Source organism: Esox lucius, chromosome 7 (assembly GCF_011004845.1).
Source record: "Esox lucius isolate fEsoLuc1 chromosome 7, fEsoLuc1.pri, whole genome shotgun sequence".
In the NCBI taxonomy this organism is placed as follows: domain Eukaryota; kingdom Metazoa; phylum Chordata; class Actinopteri; order Esociformes; family Esocidae; genus Esox; species Esox lucius.
In genome coordinates, this window is record NC_047575.1 from 36,044,154 (window position 1) to 36,067,653 (window position 23,500).

At 40.6% G+C, this 23,500-nt stretch overlaps 2 protein-coding genes and 1 long non-coding RNA gene across 7 annotated transcripts in view; all 3 read right to left on the minus strand.

Annotated features, from left to right (window-relative positions):
* The window catches only part of amot (angiomotin), a 34,765-nt gene extending 31,160 nt beyond the window's left edge, over positions 1–3,605 (minus strand). For 3 of the 5 annotated variants that reach the window (XM_034293313.1, XM_010870932.5, XM_010870931.5), the window contains exon 1: positions 2,105–2,483. The gene's annotated coding sequence lies outside the window, so the exon portion shown is untranslated. Of the gene's footprint in view, positions 1–2,104; positions 2,484–3,584 lie in introns of those variants that run through there. The other 2 variants (XM_020048286.3, XM_010870933.5) reach the window with 2 other exon arrangements.
* Positions 3,606–6,160: 2,555 nt separating this feature from the next.
* Positions 6,161–17,129, minus strand: pgk1 (phosphoglycerate kinase 1). The gene is made up of 11 exons (XM_010870935.5): positions 16,948–17,129; positions 13,667–13,717; positions 13,364–13,519; positions 13,097–13,241; positions 11,113–11,216; positions 10,751–10,870; positions 9,738–9,852; positions 9,330–9,509; positions 8,834–9,011; positions 8,371–8,469; positions 6,161–6,704 (listed from the first exon to the last, which is right to left on the minus strand). Exons 1-11 carry the CDS (start codon positions 17,010–17,012, stop codon positions 6,664–6,666), a joined length of 1,254 nt encoding a protein of 417 aa, XP_010869237.1. The 5' UTR covers positions 17,013–17,129; the 3' UTR covers positions 6,161–6,663.
* A 3,623-nt stretch (positions 17,130–20,752) lies between these two features.
* LOC105011120 lies at positions 20,753–21,920 on the minus strand. Its single transcript, XR_828066.3, has 3 exons — positions 21,841–21,920; positions 21,281–21,396; positions 20,753–21,004 (listed from the first exon to the last, which is right to left on the minus strand). It is a non-coding gene; the product is annotated as an uncharacterized LOC105011120 (long non-coding RNA).
* Positions 21,921–23,500: the final 1,580 nt, after the last annotated feature.

A 23,500-nucleotide genomic window follows, 5' to 3' on the forward strand; every position in this document is an offset into this window, starting at 1 on the left:
ACTAAGGGTGACAGAGAATGACTAACAACAAGGAAGGCAGAAGGGGAGGCTGAGACAATGAGCAAGACCTAGATATATATGGAAAGGAGAGTAATGGGATATGGAGGGAGTGAGAGACAAAAAGAGTAGAGCGCTACAGAAGGAATGAGAGAGGAAGAAAGAGAGAAAGGGAGGAGGAAAGACAGAGAGGGAGTGAGTGGAACAGTCAGAGACATTCCTGTGCTGTGAGTCAATGGCGCTAGGCACTAGCTCTGGCAGACACTCACAACCACCTCTAGTACTCAACAATAGCCCATGGCTCCCCACTGGTCCAAGCTGGGCCACCATGCAGAGGAAGGAAGGGGACAGGACAGGGACACTCCTCATTGGTTCACATCCAGGACCAAATCACATCATTGTTCTTTGTCATGTGATTATTTATTGGAATTCCGTCAGAATCCAAATCCTGTACTGACCTTATGGTCAAATATAATAACACTGTACTGGCCCTGTGGTCAAATATAATAACCCTGTACTGGCCCTGCGGTCAAACAAAATAACACTGTACTGGCCCTGTGGCCAAACAGAATAACACTGTACTGGCCTTGTGGTCAAACAGACAAATAGAAGAACCAAGTATTGGCCCTGTGGCGAAACCAAATAACACTGTACTGGCCCTGTGGTCAAATAGACAAATAGAGGAACCATGTATTGACCCTGTGGTCAAACCGAATAACACTGTACTGGCCCTGTGGTCAAACCGAATAACACTGTACTGGCCCTGTGGTCAAACCGAATAACACTGTACTGGCCCTGTGGTCAAATAGACAAATAGAAGAACCATGTATTGGCCCTGTGGTGAAACCAAATAACACTGTACTGGCCCTGTGGTCAAACCGAATAACACTGTACTGGCCCTGTGGTCAAACCGAATAACACTGTACTGGCCCTGTGGTCAAATAGACAAATAGAAGAACCATGTATTGGCCCTGGGGGAAAACAAAATAACACTGTACTGGCCCTGTGGTCAAAAATGCTGATGACAAATTATTGTATGCTGCTGCCTGATCTCTTGTGCAAGAATCTGCATACCTACAGTCTGATTTCAAACAACTAAAAAAATGTATATATAGATCTTAAAATGTAATATCTACTATCTTCTAGGTCCTAAAATCTACATTTTGAAGATTGAACATTACTACCCTGGACAGATCTGTTATAGAATGTGTTCCCACTTACAAATTCCTTGGTATTTGGTCAGCTGATAATCTATCTTAAAAGGACATTACTGAGTTGTTTAAGAAGCTGCAGAATAAAATTGGTTTCTTTTATAGAAACAATCACATCTGTCACGTAATCTCAGGATTGAAATGAAATCGTGCAAGCCAGTTTTATGTCAGTACTAGAGTCTATTAAATTAGCATTTTCAATGGCTTGCTTTTCTGCCTCCATGGCAAGACATCATTCACACAAATGTCATCAAAATCAGCCAAGTGGTGTCAGATATCTGACATACATGCGAGTCCAATCCACATTCCCTTCCCTGAGTTCATCGTGGGGGGACAATTAAGCGTATTGAAAGAAGGCAGGGCAGTGGTCCAAGAACACACAACCATAGAATCATGGGATGTGTAGTAATCAAGCGGGTTAATGATGTACATGGATAGGAACCTACTGTTATTTTAGAACATGTGGAATATGTCAACATAACAGTGTGTGATACAACAATGTTAATGTAGGCAAGTCATGAAAAAGTGGTAATAATATTGGGAACTCGAACTGCAAGCATTACATTTGGGGGCAGGAGGCAATACAAACACACAGTCAAACACAGATCTGCAGACTGTCATATCCAGGGTGCAGGCTATTATGTCTGTCACAGGTCAAAATATGAGCATCATCTGATCAATGTTATGTATACTGTAATATCACTGTTATGCCGTTAAAATGTAGGCTATAATGTATATTGGACTACCGTTTTGTTCGCTCTGATAAATTAGATACATTACAAAAACTACTTCTGGTAGAATGACCAAAAAGCCAACACAGTTATAGTTTCACATGTCATAGGAAACAATATAAACAAATCTTAAGTAGGCTGGACTATTCCGTTATTTATGTTCACCTTTTGATGATACTTCACGATATCGCTGCTCCGTCTCTGACGTCCCTACTTGGGTTTTCCATAGACTTGATCAGCGATAATGGGCAAAACTTCTTCAACTCTTCTAAAAATGTTAATATGAACAATCCATGTTAGGATAGTTTCCTTCTAATTGAATGCTGTTTTTGAATTAATGTCGGGTATGCGTGTTCTTTTCCCATTTCATATTCCAAATGTTGAAAAAGTTAAGGAATCCTTTTTCCACTTGACTGCGCTATGAAGGGAATGCATGAAACAACGTCCCCTTTCAACCAACCGCAAAGTCGCGGCAGCAGTGTATGCTTTGGAAACCCGGCATGGCGGGCAAGCGCAATCCCAACCCCCGCGTTGGAAAAAAAAATCCTAAATTTAGGGGAAATCCCTCCTTCTCCAGTCTGGTATAGGAAGTAAGACAATTTTGCTGGCGTTTCTGTTGGCGTTTGGAAACGTCGCTCAGGCGATAACAAAAAAAGAAAAAAAAAGATGACAAAAGTCTTTTGTATGCTAAAAAGAGATCAACTCTGCGGGCCTACCCCAAAGCCATATACGATGTAACTTAAATACTTTTAGATGTGAAAATCGTTAGGGCCTACAAAGAAAAATAACCGTAAATGTAGGTTATGTCGTTTTTCCCTTTACAAGCTCACATACAATGCCACTGTTGTGCGTCTTTTATGAACTACTGGGCATACAGAAGCGTCTTTATTGCTAAGGAATGGAGAGAGCTTGGCTAGTTGAAAGCGAGGGGTGTAAGTACTTCAAGATAAAGGAGTCTCCAGGCTTCCGTTTGAAATCGATTAAGTATGGTCTGGTGGTTTAGAAAGTCAAATATCTCCCAAGATCAGTTCACCGTATCAAAAAGTATTGCAGCTTCTCTGAGACAGAGGCATGCCTCATCAGTAGGCAGCGAACCTCTAATTCATTAAATAACTGCAGCCTATACAACAGCCTGCCCCATCCAAATTCATGTAGGCTAATCCAAACCAATTTTAGAAACACATCTAAAACGTACCCATAACCATTTTAAAATATTATTTCCTCAAAACGAGGAATTAACGGCGCAAATTATTCATAGGCCCTATTGAATGAGTTGCACCACTGAATCACATTTTTATTCAAATGTATTGGTACAGTCGACACTTAACTCCAAATAAATGTACTCAATAAGTGCATTTGATGACTGCTTGATGTCAAATCCAGTGCGATGCGTTTATCAGCATTCGACTCTGACACTTGTTTTAATACCTATCATTAATGCTGTATTTGATGTGAGTATATGTGCTTTGATTAGATCCTTCCCTCTCTTTTGAATGTTGTCCTGTAACTCTAGTAAACGTTTTACTGTAGGCTACATGAACATGAAAATTCATATTGTTATTAAAATGTATAACGGTACAGTTCTTTTTAAAATATGATTTTGCCAAAACACAATAAAAACATGGATTAATATGTAATCAGTTACCTTCCCAATATCAAGGGGTTGATGACGACATGTTTACGAGAGGGAGGGATTCTGATTTCATTTGGCCTTAACTCGCCACTTAGCCTAGTGTTTTCGTAGGTGGTAAATTGAGTTACTCGGACTTGACATGCCCGGGATCAGGTTAGTACTAGGAAGACGTACGCTATTCTTACTTTGCCAGGTCCGGAGCCAATTGGTTTTTTGTTTTACATTGTCTTATTTCACCCACCTGGTGTCCCAAGTCCAATTAAGTCCCTGATTGGAGGATTGCAATGACAAAAATTACCTCGAGGTCCAAATTCAGTTTGAGGGTACTAGAGGATACTTTGTTGTAGAATAAACTTGGTGAAAGCCTGTCGTGGCAGGCCTAGAAATTCCAAGCTGAACTCAGTTGACCAATGTTTACTCGCCAGCTATTCAAAGAGGAAAAAATGCATAATTAGAGAAAAACAGAGGTGACTGCCCATCCTAGATAAACTGACTACAAAAACATTCAGTAAACGATATAACATCTCACTCGTTGTGTGAAAAGGAACTACAAAGATTAGGACTAAGACATCTTTCGGTACATAACAATATTCTCCACCCTAAGGGAGGCAATAAGTAGTTTTGAACAAAAACTCAGTTAAATACTGTAGGTTTCACAGTGTATAACAACTATTTGTTAGGCTATGTGATTTCTATGTCGATCAAAAAAACTAAATAGCCAGTGGTTCCCAAAAAGGGGTAGCATACTAAACCTATTCACAGGAGACTCATGAGACTATAGGTTTACTATTAACACGTGTGAACAGCGGTATTTCGGACAACGCAAATTTATGTTTGTGGTACCCGAAGAAGTCTGGGAATCGCAAATTAATGTAACTCATCTAACTTTGAATCGTTGACTTCACAAAACCCGACTAAACGCAATTTTACTAGACAACCCTACCTGAAAATCGTCCCGCCCAAACCCATTTTACCCGCTCACTGTCATTAACCGCAATACCCAATTGGGAAAGAAATCTCCCGACCTGGCAACACTGGCTGAAGCAAATAGCTACTGATGGCTAGGTCAGTAAACTGTAGGCTACTTTTCGCGTTCACTTTGCACCACTGTGTGGTGGAAATATGAACTGCAATTGGGGCTTGTAAAAAAAAGTGTATTTTTGCACGTTGAAAAATTACTATAATAACCGCCATTTCAACTTTTAACCGGTTCCTCAATGCAAAGGCTCATATTTCTAAGGACAACTTTGTCAAAATGTTGCCAACTCAGAACAAACCTTTCAAACGCAATGTCATGTAAGCTATTAATACAGTACATTTATCGTGGCAGAATGTCGTGCATCTCCGTTATTCTAAGTTACGTTGATTAGCCTACTACGCTAAATTTACATTTGAGGACACCACATATAGGGCATGATGGGGTAACTAGCCCTCCCTGAGAACATTGTCTACTTGCGGACACAAAAATAAAAATGGAACAAATGAATGCAATTTATACTTTTTTTTAGATATTGGATGAAATGTTGATTTTTTTTTGTAAAGGGGTAACTGGCCCCCCAGGAGCATTGTCTACTTGCAGACACAAAAAAAACCCATAAGGGAACCAAATGGATGCAATTTATACTTTAGATATTTGAGGAAATGTTATCAGAAAATTGTTTTTTGTACTGGGGTACCTGGCCCACCATGGGGTCACTGGTCCAGTGGGGTTTGTTACCCCAATAGGGTTTTACATATGCATTACAAACTAATCTGTTTTTTGCATACATTTTTTGTAATTAATACAAAACTTCTGGGACATCATGTATTGGTGCATCCAAAGCCACCAAGTAGCGCCACAGACTGTCCATGAGCTCATTGATGCCCTGATCCAGGTCTGGGAGGAGATCCCCCAGGACCCCACCGGCCATCTCATCAGGAACATTCCCAGACATTGTAGGGAGTGCAGTGCATACAGGCACGTGGGGGCCATACACACTACGGAGTCACATTGAGTTGCCGTGATGAAATTCACACTAGTTGGGACAGCCTGTGATTTCAGTTGTTCACTTTGATTTTAGGTGTGCGTTTGAATCCAGCCCTTAAAACGTTTGGTGATTTTGCTTTCCATTGACCGTTGCTACGTGATTTTGTTCTCAACAAATGACAAAATGTACAGTAAAGACTTTGATCTTTAATATATTTAGTTTATCAAGACCTGATGTGTGATTGAAGTGTTCCCCTCATTTCTTTTGAGCAGTGTATCTTCCATGCATGAATCCTTAGACCTGTGAAATGTCATCTATGCAATAACCATACATTTAACTAACACAAAGAGATTGTTACCCAACTTGAAATCCATGATTTCTGCATGACCACGTCACAGATGACATCTACAAAGAAATTAACAGCCAAACATTTGTTTTACTCAAAGGGTTTTATTCTTTGAGTATCTGCTCAGGTCACATGACTTACAGTTGCTCAGCGGCTGAAACTCCAACTAGGGACCAACAGTTTTACAAACCAGTGTCACATGATGGATGACATCACAGGGAGGAGAATATGGTTGAGACAAGCAGCGCAACTGTGACATAGCAACAACAAGTGGAGATAGTTACCACAATGTTTTTAATCTAGAACGATTGTTATACTTCCAGCTCTGGTTGTCTATACAATGGTAGTGCAAACACACATATACACATACTTAGGTTATAGGCTATACAGATGACAAAAGCCCACACTCCTGTATAGTGAAAACAGCAGTAAATTGGTCTATGGCTCTCATCTCTCTGAGAAACACAGCAGGAAGGAACAGTGGTGCCATCAACACCTCCCTGTCCTCGTGGATAGAGATGTCAAACAGGTGCAGGAAATTGAGAGCAAAAAGAGAGAGCGAGAGAAAGGTCACTGCAGTTTCTGTCAGCCGTCTGTAAAGCAGCACACTAGAGAGCAGGGGGTTGACATCCGGTCACTGGAGGGCAGTGCTAGAGGTGGTGGTAGACAAGTGCTGGGTAGGAGACTGGGGAATAACTGTCCCTTTGTGGGCTGTGTGGTCGTCCAAACGCCGGTGGGAGAGAATGTTGCCACTCCGCCCTCTCCAAGGTAACGGGGCTTAGGCGCTGCTGAGGGCATCCACACCTGGCAACACTTTACCTGTGGGCAAAGGAATGACAGAGGCAATATGGACCCTGTTGTTGCCAGTCGACACACACACACACACACACACACACACACACACACACACACACTAGGGGCGTGACTTCACTGGACATACAGGTGTGCTCATAAGTTATACCCTTGAACATGAATATGGGATTCATATTCAACTGTAGGTCACAACAGAATGGCGCAACCATAAGACAAAACATGGCAACAAAGAAAAAAATATTAACTGACCCCCTGTTCAAAAGTCTGCATACCTGTAGTTCTTAATACTGTGTATTGCCCCCTTTAGCGTCAATGAAAGCGTGCAGTCTTTTGTAATAGTTGTCTATGAGTTCCCAAATTCTTGCAGGTGGTACAGCTGCCCATTCGTCTTGGCAAACTGCCTCCAGGTCATGCTAAGTCTTTGGTTGTCATGCATGAACCACACGTTTGAGATCTCCCCAGAGGGGCTCAATGATATTAAGGTCAGGAGATGGCCACTCCAGAACCTTCACCTTTTCTGCTGTAACCACTGGATGGTCAACTTGGCCTTGTGCTTAGGGTCATTTTTGTGCTGGAAAGCCCAAGAGCATCCCATGCACAGCTTTCGTGCAGAAGAATGCAAGTTGTCTGCAAGTATTTTCTGATAACATGCTGCATTCATCTTGCCATCCATTTTCACAAGATTCCCTGTGCCTTTAGAGTTAACACACCCCAAAAAACATCAGTGAGCCACCACCATGCTTCACAGTGGGGATGGTATTCTGTTCACTATAGGCCTTGTTGACCCCTCTCCAAACAAATCTATTTTTGTCCCATCACTCCAAATTACAGTGGGCCAGAAGCTGTGAGGTGTGTCAATGTGTTGTCAGGCATATTGTAACCAGGCTTTTTTGTAACATTTGCACAGTAAAGGCTTCTTTCGGGCAACTTGACCATGCAGCTCATTTTTGTTCAAGTATTGTCATATTGGCCTCATTGAAAAAACCACACAGCCTGTATTTCTCCTGAGGTTACCTGTGGGTTTTTCTTTGTATCCCAAACAATTTTTCTGGCAGTTTTGACTGAAATCTTTCTTGGTCTACCTGACCTTGGCTTGGTATCAAGAGATCCCCGAATTTTCCACTTCTTAATAAGTGCTTGAACAGTACTGACTGGCATTTGCAAGGCTTTGGATATCTTTCTATATCCTTTTCCATCTTTATAAAGTTCCATTACCTTGTTACGCAGGTCTTTTGACCATTATTTTCAGCTCCCTATGGCTCTAGCCTGCTCAGTGCATCTACGTGTGAGCTAACAAACTCATTGACTATTTATACACAGAAACAAATTGCAATTTAAAAAGCCACAGGTGTGGGAAATTCACCTTTAACTGCCCACATGTGTGTCACCTTGTGTGTCTGTAACAAGGCCAAACATTCAAGGGTATGTAAACTTTTGATCAGGGCCATTTGGGTGATTTCTGTTATCATTATGATTTAAAAAGGAGCCAAACAACTATGTGATAATAAATGGCTTCATATGATCACTATCCTTCAATAAAATAGTTTTTGAATGATCAGTCATATTTTCTAAATCAATGCCAAGATTAAAAAAAATGTCTGCCAGGGCATGCAAACTTATGTGCGCGACTGTAGTTCAAAAGTCATGCAGAAGCCGTAGTGATGTCACTCACCCTCCAGAAGCTCCAAACTGGCTCCGCCTCCTGTGCTGACATGACTGACCTGGTCTTCTGTGCCCCATTTGGCGCAGCAGGTGGCTGTGTCCCCTCCCCCTGGGCATCAAGACAACACGCGTTCATGTTAATGTCATACAGTGCCAACACTCAAATGGTTGTCATTCATTGCTATAGGAAGAAGGAGAGCCGTTTGCACCATCTAGATCAGATAATGATATCTATATAAAAAATAAATTAAGAAATGAGTAGATGAATGACATAAGTAGTCAAAATAGCACACTTAGAAGAAAACACTTCAATAAGACTCGTAAACATTATAGACAACAGCACGTTGTGTTAACTAAATTATTTAAATTTTGCATGCATTTATTTGTAATCCATCATTGTTGCTCTCAGTACTGTGAGAACATATGCTAAATGACAACTGTTGTCTTATGAAGGCAGTAGGAGGGGGGTTTACCGATTATGGTGACGCAGCCTGACTTAGTGACCTCCACAACTTTGTCCATCAGACTCTTAGTTCCTTTGGCAAAGTTCTCAAATTCAAACACACCCACAGGGCCATTCCACACAATCTGCTTGGCTCTGCCTACAGCCTCAGCGAAGAGCTTGTTGCTCTCTGGTCCACAGTCCAGACCCTGGGGAGAACCCAGAAAGAGATCAACCACAGATGTATGGGTGGTTATGGAGGGAATTCATCTCCAAACTTAGGGGGAAAAAAATTATCCACAGTCAAAGTGATACAATTTCCTAAATCGCTTGCTAGCAAATTCATGCACCTATTCCCATGAAAACCATACAAGACAATAAAACCCAATCATTGGAAACCAAACGGAAGAAAACAGACATTTGGAGGAACTTCCGGGATTTGTCGGACAGTAATATTTGTTTTTGTTTCTTTCCCATTCATGCCCTAATGAACATGACCCATGTACCCCCCTCCCCCCTTTCCTCACCATCCAGCCTGCAGGGATGCCGGCCGCCACCGTGGCTGTGCCAGTCTGGGCATGCTCGTCGAACTTGTCAGCGGTTACGAAGTCCACAGGAAGGTTGATCTTCACCTGGTTCTTCTCAGCCTTGGCCATCAGCTCCTTGACAATCTTAGCGCCCTCCTCATCGTACAGAGATGTGCCGATCTGCAGGAGAAGACAGGCTCAGTCACGGGAGCATTTCAACTAGAATCCCACAGTCAATCGTTCAACAAGTTCCATCGGGAATATGCGCAAGTGTTCAGAGGTTAAAGACATTATTTCAAACAACTGGCCTAGAAAAATATTTTAAAAAAGCAGCAGAACCTCCTACAATCTTCTCCTCTGTGGTGTCTCCCTCAAACACAAAGCGTAGCCCCCCCCCCCAGTCCTCACCTCCATGTTGTTGAGGACCTTGAGGAAGGTGAACGCCATACCACCACCAATGATCATCTCATTGACCTGGTCCAGCATGTTATTAATCAGCTGAATCTTGTCCTTCACCTTAGCACTGCACACAGACAAAGAAAAGAAACAAACGTTTACACGTGCAGTTAACATAAGAAAACATTTGACACCTCATGGCGTCTCTTTAAAATGAATCCCACACATCTCCTATTCAGTGCTGAATCCAAAAGACGTACACCCATTGTCAAGAGCCTCCATTTGACATTTTCCTGGCTTCTCATTCCATTGTTATTAGAAAACACACAGCATGTACTTTGTAACTGGCAGGCCAAAAAAGCTGAACTGTGCAGAACACTGGGGTCATTTTTGTGGCAGTAAAGCAACCAGATGAATCAGTGTCTTTGACAGCAGCCAGATATAACATTTGGACAATACTGAGCTAAAATGGACTTTGACATGTACAAATTTCATCCTATTTGCCTGACAGTAGTTGGGTGTTTTAACATTCCCACCATGTAAGCTGGGAAGGGGCCCAGTGTTAAAGAAACACTACAGTGGCCACACAGACTGAGATATTATATAACATGCCTCCAGTCTCCTGGGTTGCCTCTTGGGTGTTAATGGACCTTGATACTATAACAGCCCAAAAGTAATCAAGTTGTAGAGAACAACAAGAGAGCAACAGGCCTTATATATTCGAACACAGCTGCATCACCACACAAAACTGAATGCTTTCCCTGTCTCCTTGGACATCAGGGATAGTATTTAGTCACAAAGTGACTTTTTAGAGAGCTAGCATAAATTCATACATATTTGGCCTCAGTATTTCTCTTCAGTCAAGCCAGATTCCACAGTTTGCGCTGCTTTTCAGCCTGGGAAGTGATACTAAAGAAGCAGATACAGTCATCTGGATACTTTATTCCCTAATTAACACAGATGAGCCATCTTAGCCCCTTCTATAACCATAACCTAATCCACCAAAATGTTCTTGGACAAGTTACCCTCCAAGGATAGCCAAAAAGGGCCTGGCAGGTTTCTCCAGGGCCATGGCAAAATAGTCTAGCTCCTTCTTCATCAGGAAGCCTGCAGCCTTCTGAGACAGGTTCACTCCAACCATGGAGCTGGAGAAGTGACAGTCAGGTAGGGGAGAGAAGAGAAAGAGCAGAAGCATTCATTTGTAAAGACTAAAAGTGGCATTGAGAGTTTGGTTCTGGCCTTCTTCCTGGTTCAGCAACTAGTTGAATAACAATCAGAATGACTTCTAGTCGACTCTCCCAAACCCACTGGGAGTTGATTCAGAATGATTCTCCTAAACGACTCCAATCCTTCCACAGGAATGCGACCGGAGACAGCTCCATCCTACCTGTGGGCTCGGTGTGCTGTGCCGAAGGCGTCGTTGACGTAGACATCTCCCAGCTTGGAAAGAGAGGCCCTGAATGAATCAATCTGCTCTTGGGTGGCTTTGGTCTAACAGAGGAAGAGAAAAGTGGCACGCACTGATCAGCTGAAACGGACAGTGTCAGTGGTTAGTCATTCCCATTCACCTTGGGCAGGCAGGTGCGATACATCATTCTTATGACATTCATCAAGTCTAGAAATCGGTCTGCTCACAAAAGAAAAAGCTTTCTTCCTCTTCTCGGCGGTTAACAGAGCATCTAGCTCTACGCAGACAACACCAGTCCAGACAAACTACTTGCCTTCATGTAGGAGTCGAGTGCCATATACCCTCTACCCAGCTTACACCCAGGGACACTGGGTGCTGAGTAGCTCATTTTGTAAGAGCATGGTGTATGTAATGTCACAGTTATGGGTTTGAGTCACATACTACAAATATAAAATCTATGCATTCACTGCAGTAAATTGCTGTGGACTACATAAAAGGTAAGTCAAATGAACAGCTCATCGGTGCTACGGATTCCTGCAGCCATGAAACAATGAGGGGGGGGCCTGTCCAACGCCGGGGGGGGCCCTGTCCATGAGGGGGACCGTTCATCCATCCATTAATGCCTGCAGCTATTTCGGTTTGAGCTCTCTGAATTCTATGTCGCACTACAACATGATTCAGGTACAGAGTAAATATACCATTCTGTATTCACTTCAGATCAGGTTCCCACTGCACTTCAGCAGGGAAAGGTCATGACTCTTTCACAGAAAGGTCAAAGCTGATCGCTGGTGTAACTTCCAAATGCCAGCACAACGGCAGGTCAGTGGAGGTTTTCCCTTAATTACAGACCTGGATTCAGACTCCACCAGCCCCGACCCTAGTCATTCACCTGTATTTCGTCATGATTTATCGACAGTGAGGGGAAGACCATGTTCAAGGACACACTGGGGATTGAACCCTGGTCTCCAGCAGGGACAGCATGGGTTCTTGAAGTCACGGGTGTGTCGCCACTTGCCCACAGCTCCACGCCAATCCTAAACATCGGGATCCAATGCTGGTTCGTGGTTAAAGGTAACTCAGTCTTCAGTCTGCCACCAGTGTGCCGCGGTCAGTCTACACAGCCAACAGCTGCCCCTCCCCTCCCCCTCCCCCACCTCAAATGGCTGCATACCAGCCAGGGCTCACAGGACAAGAAAAGCAACACATCGCCTTAGACAGCCCATTACCCTTCAGACAAATGTCAACAGGTCAGGGCTACCCCAAGGCAAAGGGTCGTGGCTAGACGGGATACAGTCCATGCAAGTGTAGAGTACCCATTAAAATATGAAGACTAGTCCAACTACACTTACATGATAATGGCCCACAATTACTCAAGTTTGGATACTGATAATTATTTTTGTGTTGTACCCGCCCCCAACAAAAGGCTGCAGTTGTACATTTACAGCTTAAAACCGATACAATCATGGACAGTCCTTTAGTAGTCACTAGAATATCGGCTTGTTAATTCCCTCCGGGAACCACAGAAAACAGCGCAGCAGCAAACAGGAACAAACTGACTCTCCAGACTGAGATTGAATCACTGTGACCTCCAGATGGTAACCATCAACAACAGCTCCTGTAAGCTGCTATCCTACTTGAAATGTGCTTCGACTGGAAAACTTGGCCAGGTTATCCTCCCATATCCTATTCTTCTATTCCACACTGATATATTACTCCTCAAACAGATGACACACCCTTTTCTTTAACCTGATCTCCAAACGACATGTCCTGTTATTTAGCTCAGACATTTTCCTGGCTTCTCACTGCTCTGCTGCTGGGGTGTACTTCTCTGCTGAGGCCAAATGTCACAGGACAGTGAGAGAGATGCAGCTTGGTCTGAATGGCAGGAAGCCTCCGTGTCAGATAAAGTAACTTTTGGGAAAGACTGAAGCTGCTGCAGCCGTCGCCCTGGCGATGTACCCACCTTGTTTCCGGAAGCATCCTTGCCCTTGCCCTCCTCAGCAACGTGGAACCTCAGGTTCTCCAGAAGAATGACGGAACCGGCGGCCGGGTCAGCACAGGCCTGCTCTACTTCGGGTCCGACGCAGTCCTTCAGGAAGTGCACGTCCCTGAGGACCGGAGCAAAGCAAACACGTGCACGTTTGAACACTAACTGAAACCTAGTCTGTGGCGTACAGGTGAATCAGCCTAGATATTAAAGGAACACGGACAACAGCACGGTCTCACGCACTGGCCCAGCAGGCTCTGGAGCTCGGCCACCACAGGCTGCAGGGAGAATTTGTCTGGCATGGGGATCCCATCAGGACGACCCAGATGGCTCATCAGCACCACAGCCTTTGCCCCATGATCCAGACAGTGCTTGATGGTGGGAACAGCAGCTTTGATCCTGGAATGAATGGAAACACAGTATGAGCAAAGGAGGGAAATGGGGTTCCCATACAATAAACTAGCAGCAGTTGGTCTAAGGTGAAGCATAGTCATTCATATTACCTACAGAAGATGAAGAAAAAAAAAAAAAGCAGCACATTATTACCTCTGGTTGTTTGTAATTTTATTGTCCTTCATGGGCACATTGAAATCAACCCTGCAAAAGAAAAATGTCATACATTAGTTGTTTTTTTGAACTTAGATGCGTTTATGACACTGGGTTAAGCTAAGTGTTGAATAGAAATGATGCAACACTGACAAACTCTTACACTGTACTTCCAGTGTGAGTCAGTATGAAACCGCATGCATTCATTATTATAAACCACTATGCACTAGACTCTGCTAAATGCTTAACTAGTCTGTCATTCAATATATTAAAAAACTTAAACGTCAGTTCGTCACAACTGACAGGGAACAGGTCAAATGGTCAATAGCACTAGGACAACGCAACATGCCTGATAAAGGCTATTAGTGCTGCTGCCCCATCTTCCCCCAATCACAAACCAGTGAAATAGTCTGCCAGTCAGTTATACTGTCACTGCCTCCTACAATGTGTTACTGATTGACAGTTTGTCACAGTTGTGTAATGGAAACTTTTCCCCCTAATGTCCCCCAACAGAGGCAGATTTTTGTATAAGAGGAATGGAGAAGGAGGTGAAGCTAGACACAGAATGATTTCCACCAAATAGCAGCAACCCAGTGGAGGCTTGACAGTTTGGACCCTGATTAGCTTAGTTGAAAAGCCATTATTGCCTAAATAGATTAAAGTGTGGTGGGAGAATGTTAATCTTACCTGGATTACACAACACTGTCACATATTTTTATTTTTTTTATCTTAAATGCAGAGAGAACAAATGGGTAGTGATGCATTTGTAGGCTCAAACATGATCAAAATCAATGAGAACCTGATTGCCCAATCACAAAAAAAAGTCTGAAATAAAGACTACGATAAATCCTTAATTTCCCCAACATTTTTATTTGGTTTTCATCACACTAAAATCATTCTGTAACAGATTTAAAAAATAAGATAGAGCATATGTAACCACCTTGTTTAATTGATTCCCACGTTAACCCGTGCCGTGAACCCAACAGAAATCATTCAAGTGTACGCCACCGTTTTGTCTCCCGCTCTCACTGACTGAGACAATTGGGCTTTATGTCATGGTGACACCTGTCCAGGTCAATGACAGAACATTTGAAAAAGTCAAGAGTGGATTACACTTTGCAGGATTACTGCATATACCAAGACGTCTCTTAATTTCAGAATATTGACAAAAGATTATCACAGAACTACTACGAAAAAAATCTACCTCAGCCAAGTGATCGTAAATGTGCTGCCCTGTTTGTTAACCTGTTGAAAGCATCCAATACAGTTAATCACTCAATCATAATGGAAGAGGTCTTCATTGGGCCTGGACAAAGACTATTGCCACAGGTTTCAAAATTACATCGGGTTTATAGTAACTGATTGAATCTGAATTTCTTAGTAGTCCGCAAAGAGTTCCACAGGGTTCATTTGTGCAATTTATAGTTTACACTGTAGATCATTATCTTTTATATATTTCAATTGGAAGGGAATCCTTTAGCTCTAGAAAGCACACAAATAGGTTAGTGTTCTTATAAAACGACATCCAGCAAAAAATGACTCTTAGTTAAAGAAATTGTTATCAACAAGCTAGACTGTATTCCATTTTCTCTTGAATTAGTTATACATGCTAACAGTACTTACCGCGCCTTTCAGACTCAGCACCACTAGCGTCTCTTTGATTGACAAACTTAAACAACAAATATGGAAATACTTAGAAATTAGCCCTATTATTATTATTATTATTATTCCTTTTTTGGACACACATTCCCATGAGATGGCATGTGCTACAGACACGCCACTTCACATACAATTATATACAGTCTGCTGAATTCATCTGTTAGACTATGGGTTCTATTTAACCCTAGGTAGCGCTAGAATAAGAAATCTATCCACCCCCTATGACCTAGAGGTCTGAAATTCAGTCCACAGGTACCTCTTCACCTAAATTTGCCTCAAGAAACCCATGAAGTCCACCATCTTGGATTTTCACTAAAAAGTTACCTTCAAATAGAACTCTGCAACAATCTTGCATCTGCATATATCATCTTGGGACAAGTATCTAAAGATTCGGTATAAGGATTGTTGGTATCTTTAACAAAATGGCTGATATGAGCCAATGAAAACCAAACTTAGTATACGGGTTCAGGCCTAAGACAGGAAGGCCTCCACAAACTTTCAAGCTGATCGGCCTGATGGTGGTGCTATAGTCAACAAATTAATGGAAATCAATCAGGAAGGAATGACAATGAATTAAGAATAAGTGGTTGCCATGCTGATCCTGGAAGGAAAGGACTCCGACATTTCCGCTTGCGAATATATATTTTTGTTTCCATTTGTAAGTGTTTTGTTTTAATACAGGCCAAGGCTATAAGTGACATTAAATAAAGCAACAACTCACAAACCAAGACTGTCACTACCTACTTTTTTTTTTTTCAATACATACTTACAAACCTGCACCACAGCAGATTCCATAGCAACCATTAATACATGAGTCAGTCACATGCAGCTTCATAGACGCACAATGGAAAATTTACAAAACTGCATTTACGACATGCGCAAGCATATTATAGTATAATTAGTTTACCTCACAACCACTTAAAATAAATTGTGCCAATTTGAGAGTGAATTCGACCTTTAAGAAGTCCATAACCCATCCACTGCATACGTCATAGGTGCATGGAGTTGGAGAGTCCAGGATGGCCTAACGTTTCAAGGTGGCTGTCGTTTCAGTGTACTAAAGCACCCTTTACTATGATATATCCAAACAATAGATTAGCTAGCAAATATGGTCGAGTAAATTGTATACGATGTTATATTAATAACATAAGAGACTTGTTTAATTAAATTTAATACAGTAAAGTTAACGTACAGGCTACATATTGTGCTTAGCGCTATATCGTTAGGCTTAACTACAAATCTGATGATCTGACATCATCCAATGAATGTATGAGATACATTTATTGCAACTGAAATTATACATATACATTTTTAGGGATGCTCGCAACCATTCTGTGCCGCTCCTGTGTCACGTAACTGTCTGGTTCGACTTCCTGTGTTCCATCACTAGGTTAGCAGTGCGTCAGTCCATCATTTACTAGCCAGTTAATCTGTCCTCCACAAATACACACGTACATTTTGTCAAGGAAATTCGTTCCAGTGCTGTTCCTGGATACGAATGTATTGTGAATATTTTCAACGATATAAAGCATCTGCCCAACTATCTTGCCCTACAAATCACATTGCTAAAATGGTTGCAAGCAATGGCAACCTACATTTCAACTGCCTCTTTTCTAGCTCACCTCATGATCACCCGCTTTCCTTTCACGTCCACCTTGTCCAGGGTAAGTTTATTCGACAGCGACATTTTCGGATAATGATTTGCACCTGCTTTACTGTGTTCCTCGTTGCTGTCTAAACGTTACTCGACTGGTGAGTAGTTCCCGAATGGAAATGACCTTAAAGTAGCGATGAGGCACTTCTGGAGGGCGGGACTTAACGCCTCCATCCCCTGGTTTGTTAAGAGCGTGTACGAGACCAACGCCTGCTACGTCAGAATGTATTCATTCCACCAAACAAAACGTTTTGTAATAGAAGCCAACAGAACGATTCTCTTTGGCAAAACGTTTTTCAGTACGTTTTTTGACTGAACGAATACAACACCCCGAGCGTAGTACCAGACGCTAGTGATGGCCAAACGAGGCTTCATTAGCGTTATTTAAGCAGCAGGATATTATGCTGGCAGCACTCAGATTTTCTTTATTACAATAAAAGCCATCATTGAAATGTATAAGGCCATATAGGTAACAATCTGGTCTGTAAAAAAGAACAGACAAGAACAACACTGGAACGGACATTAAACATAAAATGACAGACTAGATTGACAGACTAGATTGTTGACTATATTGCCATATATATTTAAATGATAGCTTTTATTTTGAAAAAGAAAATCTGAGTTAGCGCTGCTAGCATGATATCCTGCTGCTAGATGAATGGTAAAGAAGCCTTGAATGACCATAACCTATAGTACTGCAATTGGTTTTGACTAAGGTCTATCAGTGGTAGCGCTTTCCGGCCCAATCTACTAAATTGGATGATTCAATGAGTAGCTGTTCTCACCATATTCTCACATGACTATAGTATCTTAAACAACATGTAGAATATAATTAAATACCTAATATACATAACTGTGTTGTATCACCACTTCTTTTAACAATACTCTGTAAACGTTGGGGAGCTGAGGAGACCAATTGCTGTAGTTTTGAAAGTGAAATGTTTTCCCATTGTTACCTGATATTTTTTATTTCAGCTGTTCATCTGTTTGGGGTCTCCTTTGTCGTATTTTTTCGTTTCATAATGTGCCTAATGTTTACAATGGGTGACAGTTCTGGAGGCAGGCCAGTTTAGCACCCTGACTCTTACTACAAAGCCTGTTGTAATAGGCCCAGAATGTGGTTTGGTAGAGTCTTGCTGAAATAAGCAAGGCCTTCCCTGAAAAATACGTTGTCTAGATGGCAGCATTTGTTGCTCCAAAACCTGTATATATTGTTCAGCATTAATGGTGCAAGTCACCCATGCCATGTGCACTAATGCACACTCATACTATCATGAATGTTGGATTTTGAACAGTGCACTGATAAGCCAGATGGTCCCTGTCCTCTTTAGCCCGGAGGATGCGGCGTCCATGATTCCCAAAAACAAATGGCACATTTTTATTTGTCAGACCACAGGACAGTTTTCCACTTCGCCTCGGTCCATCTTAAATGAGCTCGGGCCCAGAGAACACATTGGCGTTTCTGGATTTTGTTTTATCTGGTTTCTTCTTTGCATGGGAGAGTTTTACCTTGCAACAAACTGTGTTCACAGACAATAGGTTTCAGAAGTGTTCCTGAGCCCAAGCAATGATTTCCACTACAGAACCATGTCCGTTTTTAATGCAGTGCTGTCTTATGGCTCGAAAATCATGGTATTGTTTTTTGGGCTTGTCCCTTGTGTACAGAGATTTCTTTAAATTACTTTTTAAATTACTTTTAATAACTTTTAATTATATAATGTACTGTATATAATGAGATCCCCAAAACCTTTTACATTTTACATTGAGGAACAGTATTTTCTTAAATTGTTGCAATATTTGCCAGTGCAGTCTTTCACAGAGATGTGAACCCCACCCCATTTTTACTTCTGAAAGACTCATTCTCTCTGCAATGCTTTTTTAAATACCCAATCATTTTACTGACCTGTTACCAATTCTCTTAATTTGTCATGAGATGTTCTGCCATTTTTTTTTTTTAGCATTACACAACATTTCCAGTCTTTTGTTGCCCCTGTCCCAGCTTTGTTTAAATGTGTTGCATGCCTTTTAAGGCAAATAAGTGCTGAGTCAGGTGAGATATAATCATTTGGTGCCTTATAGCATTCCACTTCAGTCATATTTCCTGGGTAAATATGTGTGTTGTTGACATGCTGGAAGAAACTCTCTGGTGAAATATCAAAACATACAGTTTTGGAACAAATTCCATGGGATAAATAACTTTTTTTACATATTTAATGTGATTTTTCTACTCAAGCCTGTTCATACCTAGTTCAAACATGCAGCCTTTGCCCAAATCTTCTCTGCATTCTGATTGTGCCTACATTTTAAGATGTGTTTAGCCAAATAAAATACACATTGTGATCTGATTGTGATCAGAGCTTATGTGGTAACAGACAAAGGATGCATGTCAGAGACAAGTATCAACAGTTCTTATGAATGCAGTAGGGGAGCACTGGCTCTAAGCATTTTCCTTTAGGCAACCACAACATATGAAACATGCATGTATGAAACTGAAGCACCAGCACCCTCTCATGGTCACATTGTTTAATCTCTGAAACAGAAGTAAATCTTGTGTAATTTGCTGTGATATCAACTCTGCCCACGGGATATTGCATCAAGAAAAATAAATATGTTAAAATGTTATAACAAAATGCATGCATCTCCTCACCATCACTTGTGGTGTCTTACTTAAAATACACTAAGAAACATGTTCTGAGAATTAACATTGGCGCAGGTACTGCTCTTTAACTACTACCAGTGCACACCCCTTCACATTCTACAATATGTAGGATTTTCAAATCTGATTTTCTTCCTTTCTGCAATTTTATTAGCAATAATTGCAACCAAAATGTTGTTATTGATTAGTCTTGCACCAAGACAATCAGATACAAAGTTTAGGTCTATTTTGACAAGGTTATTACATAAATAAAAAATTCATGTTCTTCAACAATTTGATGTGGACATACTTTTGTCTTACCACGTGACCCAGATGCACTTCTGCGTCAGGTCATAGATAGCCTGACATTTGTGTGAGGTTCCTACCATGGACTGCAGTTTCCACATTTGACCCACATGTCAAAATTTTTCCAGAATTCAAATATCAAGAGATTTTTAAGAGAACTTGAGATTCATTTTTCAAAAACATATTTAGCATGAGAGCATTCAAGTTCATAATTTCTGCCATGAATTTCAATTTTGCAGTGTCTGATGGTGGACTCATTAATACTGACCACAAAGGAAGTGGGACTTTCAGATCCCTGGACATTATTATAGGGTTCTTTGTGACTTCGTAAATTGTAAGCCTTGCTCTCTGGATTTCAGGAGTACCGCAATTCCTGAGATTCCCTATTAACCTTCACTTACTCCATTTGGGAAATATGAATGACAATTTCAGTGGAACTAGAGCCTTATAGATGACTTTGTAACCTTTTTACAGACTGATATTTATCCACAACTTCTTGCCAGAGTTAAGGTTTATTTGTCAAATGCACCAAACACCGTGTCATATTGCACAATGAAATTCTTGTGACATGACACCCAACAACTATGAGCTAAGAAAGAAGGTATTCAGGAATTCCTTTAGAACACTGAATGATGTGTCCTGGTAACATAATTTACACTAAAAGCTAATATTTTATATGTTTAAATGACTAGAATATTTTTTTCCTTCACATCTTGTTGCAGTGTAGGTTGGATTATACATAGATAGGGATGGCCCAAATCAGTCCTGGTTGTTACCAAAGTCCCCTTTCAGCTGAACCAAAAAACTGTCTGCTCAAGTAAAAAGATAAGTCAACAATTGGTTTACACTTTATTTTTTACATTGGTAATGACAGAATGGCAACATGCTGACAAAGTGGGTATACATCTGTACAACCAGAATGCTTATAGAAATATCTGGGATAAGGACATTGGTCTGCTGAGGTTGATTTTCCACAGGGAAAAAGAGAGCAGTGAATCTGTTACTCTTCTTCCTCCCTCCAGGGTTTGGGCTGGACCTTACCAACTGGGGATAGATTCCATGTGATACCGGTTTGTGTTATTACCTGAAAATTAGGAAAGCCGTTATAGCATCACACTAAAGCTGACACTAGTTCTGGGTGTATATGTAGATAAGTAAGGCAATAAAAAAAATATACATTAAGTGAGGATTACGTTGATACATGTTGTGGCAGGGGACCAGCATTTAGCTGTAGCTAAATCACTGAAAAGCCATTGAGTAAAATATATTTTAGGGTCACCAGAAGTTCCCCAGCAGACTATACATTGTTCTAAATGCCATGTGTTATGGGCCAAAGAGATTCCATTTAAACAATACTTACAAATGCCCACACAGCTGTACAGAACGCAAATCCGCCAACCAATAATCCAGTACCATACTTGGAATGGAAGTCGGCGGCCTCAGACGAATTGAACCGAACTTGACGGGCACCTTGTCCTGCAATAAATATATTTAACATTTTTAATTGCGATATAGGGGCAAGACACAGTTTTTCAGCAGCCATGAGTCTTAATTACTGGTAAACACGTCAAATAGTCAAAATAAAAAAAAATACTTTTATAAATGAAATTATTTCATTGTTACGCTAGTAAAATGTTTACGTGAGAATTGTTACGCTAACTAGCTAATGCGCTAGAAGCTGACTAACTACGATTGCAAAGACTAAATGTGGACAATGCATAATGTTTCATAAAGCATATTAAGAAAATGTCTAGATGTCCAATGTAACAACACCGCACTGTAGTTAGCTAACTAGCAAGGCTACAACTTTCACTCAGTCAACAATACAAACGCAAAACAGTTGGCGCATCAGTCATTTAATCTACTAAACAAAAACCAGTACACCTGTTTTTACAAAAAATATTTTCAACAATATTTTACCGGAGAGGTTAAGCGCTGCTTTAGCAAACCGAAACATGTTGGCTAGATTCAATCACGTAGATACCCTTGAAGAACAAAATGGAAGAACGTTTACCGGATATCCAGGAAACGCGTAAAAGCTCGTCACATGACAGTGCGTGTTTGCTTTTTTATATAGACAATATATTTATTGTCGCTTTTCTGATATTTTTAAATGCGAACTTGGACTATCACTGTCTGAGTATGAATACACACATTGATTAACATTAAAATATACATTTGGGCCATTCAATGGTACAAATATTGAAGATTTCCTCCGTATAGCATCAGTGTCAGGATGGCCGAGTGGTCTAAGGCGCCAGACTCAAGGATTGAATCCTTCCGATTGAACGGGGTTTCTGGTCTCCGAATGGAGGCGTGGGTTCAAATCCCACTTCTGACATATGTTTTATAACCATTCCAATCGTTAATTGTTGGCATGATCAACACACGGTAGATGGAAGTTTGAGATTGGAGTAAAAACTGTCATAAACATACCTGAATACACCTTGAAATAATTCATATAAACATATATATTTATGTTGTCGGTGTAACTTATTAAGAAAATCTTTTTTTCTGAGGGGTAAAAGTAAACACATTGGTACACCAAAGTGGATTGCCCTAAAAAAATAACAATTATCCTAACTACCCTTAAACCTAACATCAACATTTTAGGTGTAAATCAATGTAAGGTTTAAACACTTAAGCCAAAAATAACCAAAATAAGAATGGTGAACGTTTTCTGATTTATTTATTAGAACATTATGTTGGCTGATGTACAGTAATAGAGTCCTTATACATCAGAATGGAGAATGTTTTAACAGCCATCTTACATGGAACAATAGAAACACAACAGAAGTATAAAGTAATAAGTCTTTATAAAGTCTATTATAAGTCCTTAATAGTTCATAGAAACTCATTAAGAAAATCTATTTGAAATAGTTTCCAATTAATAATGAATACAGTGTACAAAACAAGTATAGAACATATAAAGTAGGAATAAAAGATGTAGAACAGGAACTCACACTAACAATTTATACTTCATACATGTTTCTAAAGTAACAAAAAAAATGAATCATACATTAACATATACAAATTTATATTATTTGACTAAAATATACGGTATACTGTAGATTGCTATTTTTATTCAATCTGATTTTACACTGAAATACCTGACAGTACTGAAATAAAGCATTCAGAACGTTTGTGAATTAAATAACATAGCTGGCTAAAAATACATTTTTAAGTACAAAAATACTTAATTTGGTCTTAATTTGGATAAAACATGATGTGTACCTGTGAGAGAAGTAAAGGGACACACCACAATTGTTAATAGATCTCTACCTCATATGGATAGTGAGTTCTTAAAAATAATTTTATGGAAGAATAAATCCTGGTAAAAATTCAAAATGTCAAATCAAATGGGTGCATTCTATATAAAGGCCCATGACAAAAATAGAAGTGGTTTTAGAGATATCTGTCACCTGGATGTGAATCTATAAAAAAAAGTGATTTAAGTGACAGCACTGGAAGACTAATATTTGTAAAAATAAAATGCAGAAGAAATTTGGAAAAAATAGGTGTACATCTGAGAGGAGAAGAACACAACACGCTTGTTAGTAGATCTCTAATTAAGAGAAAT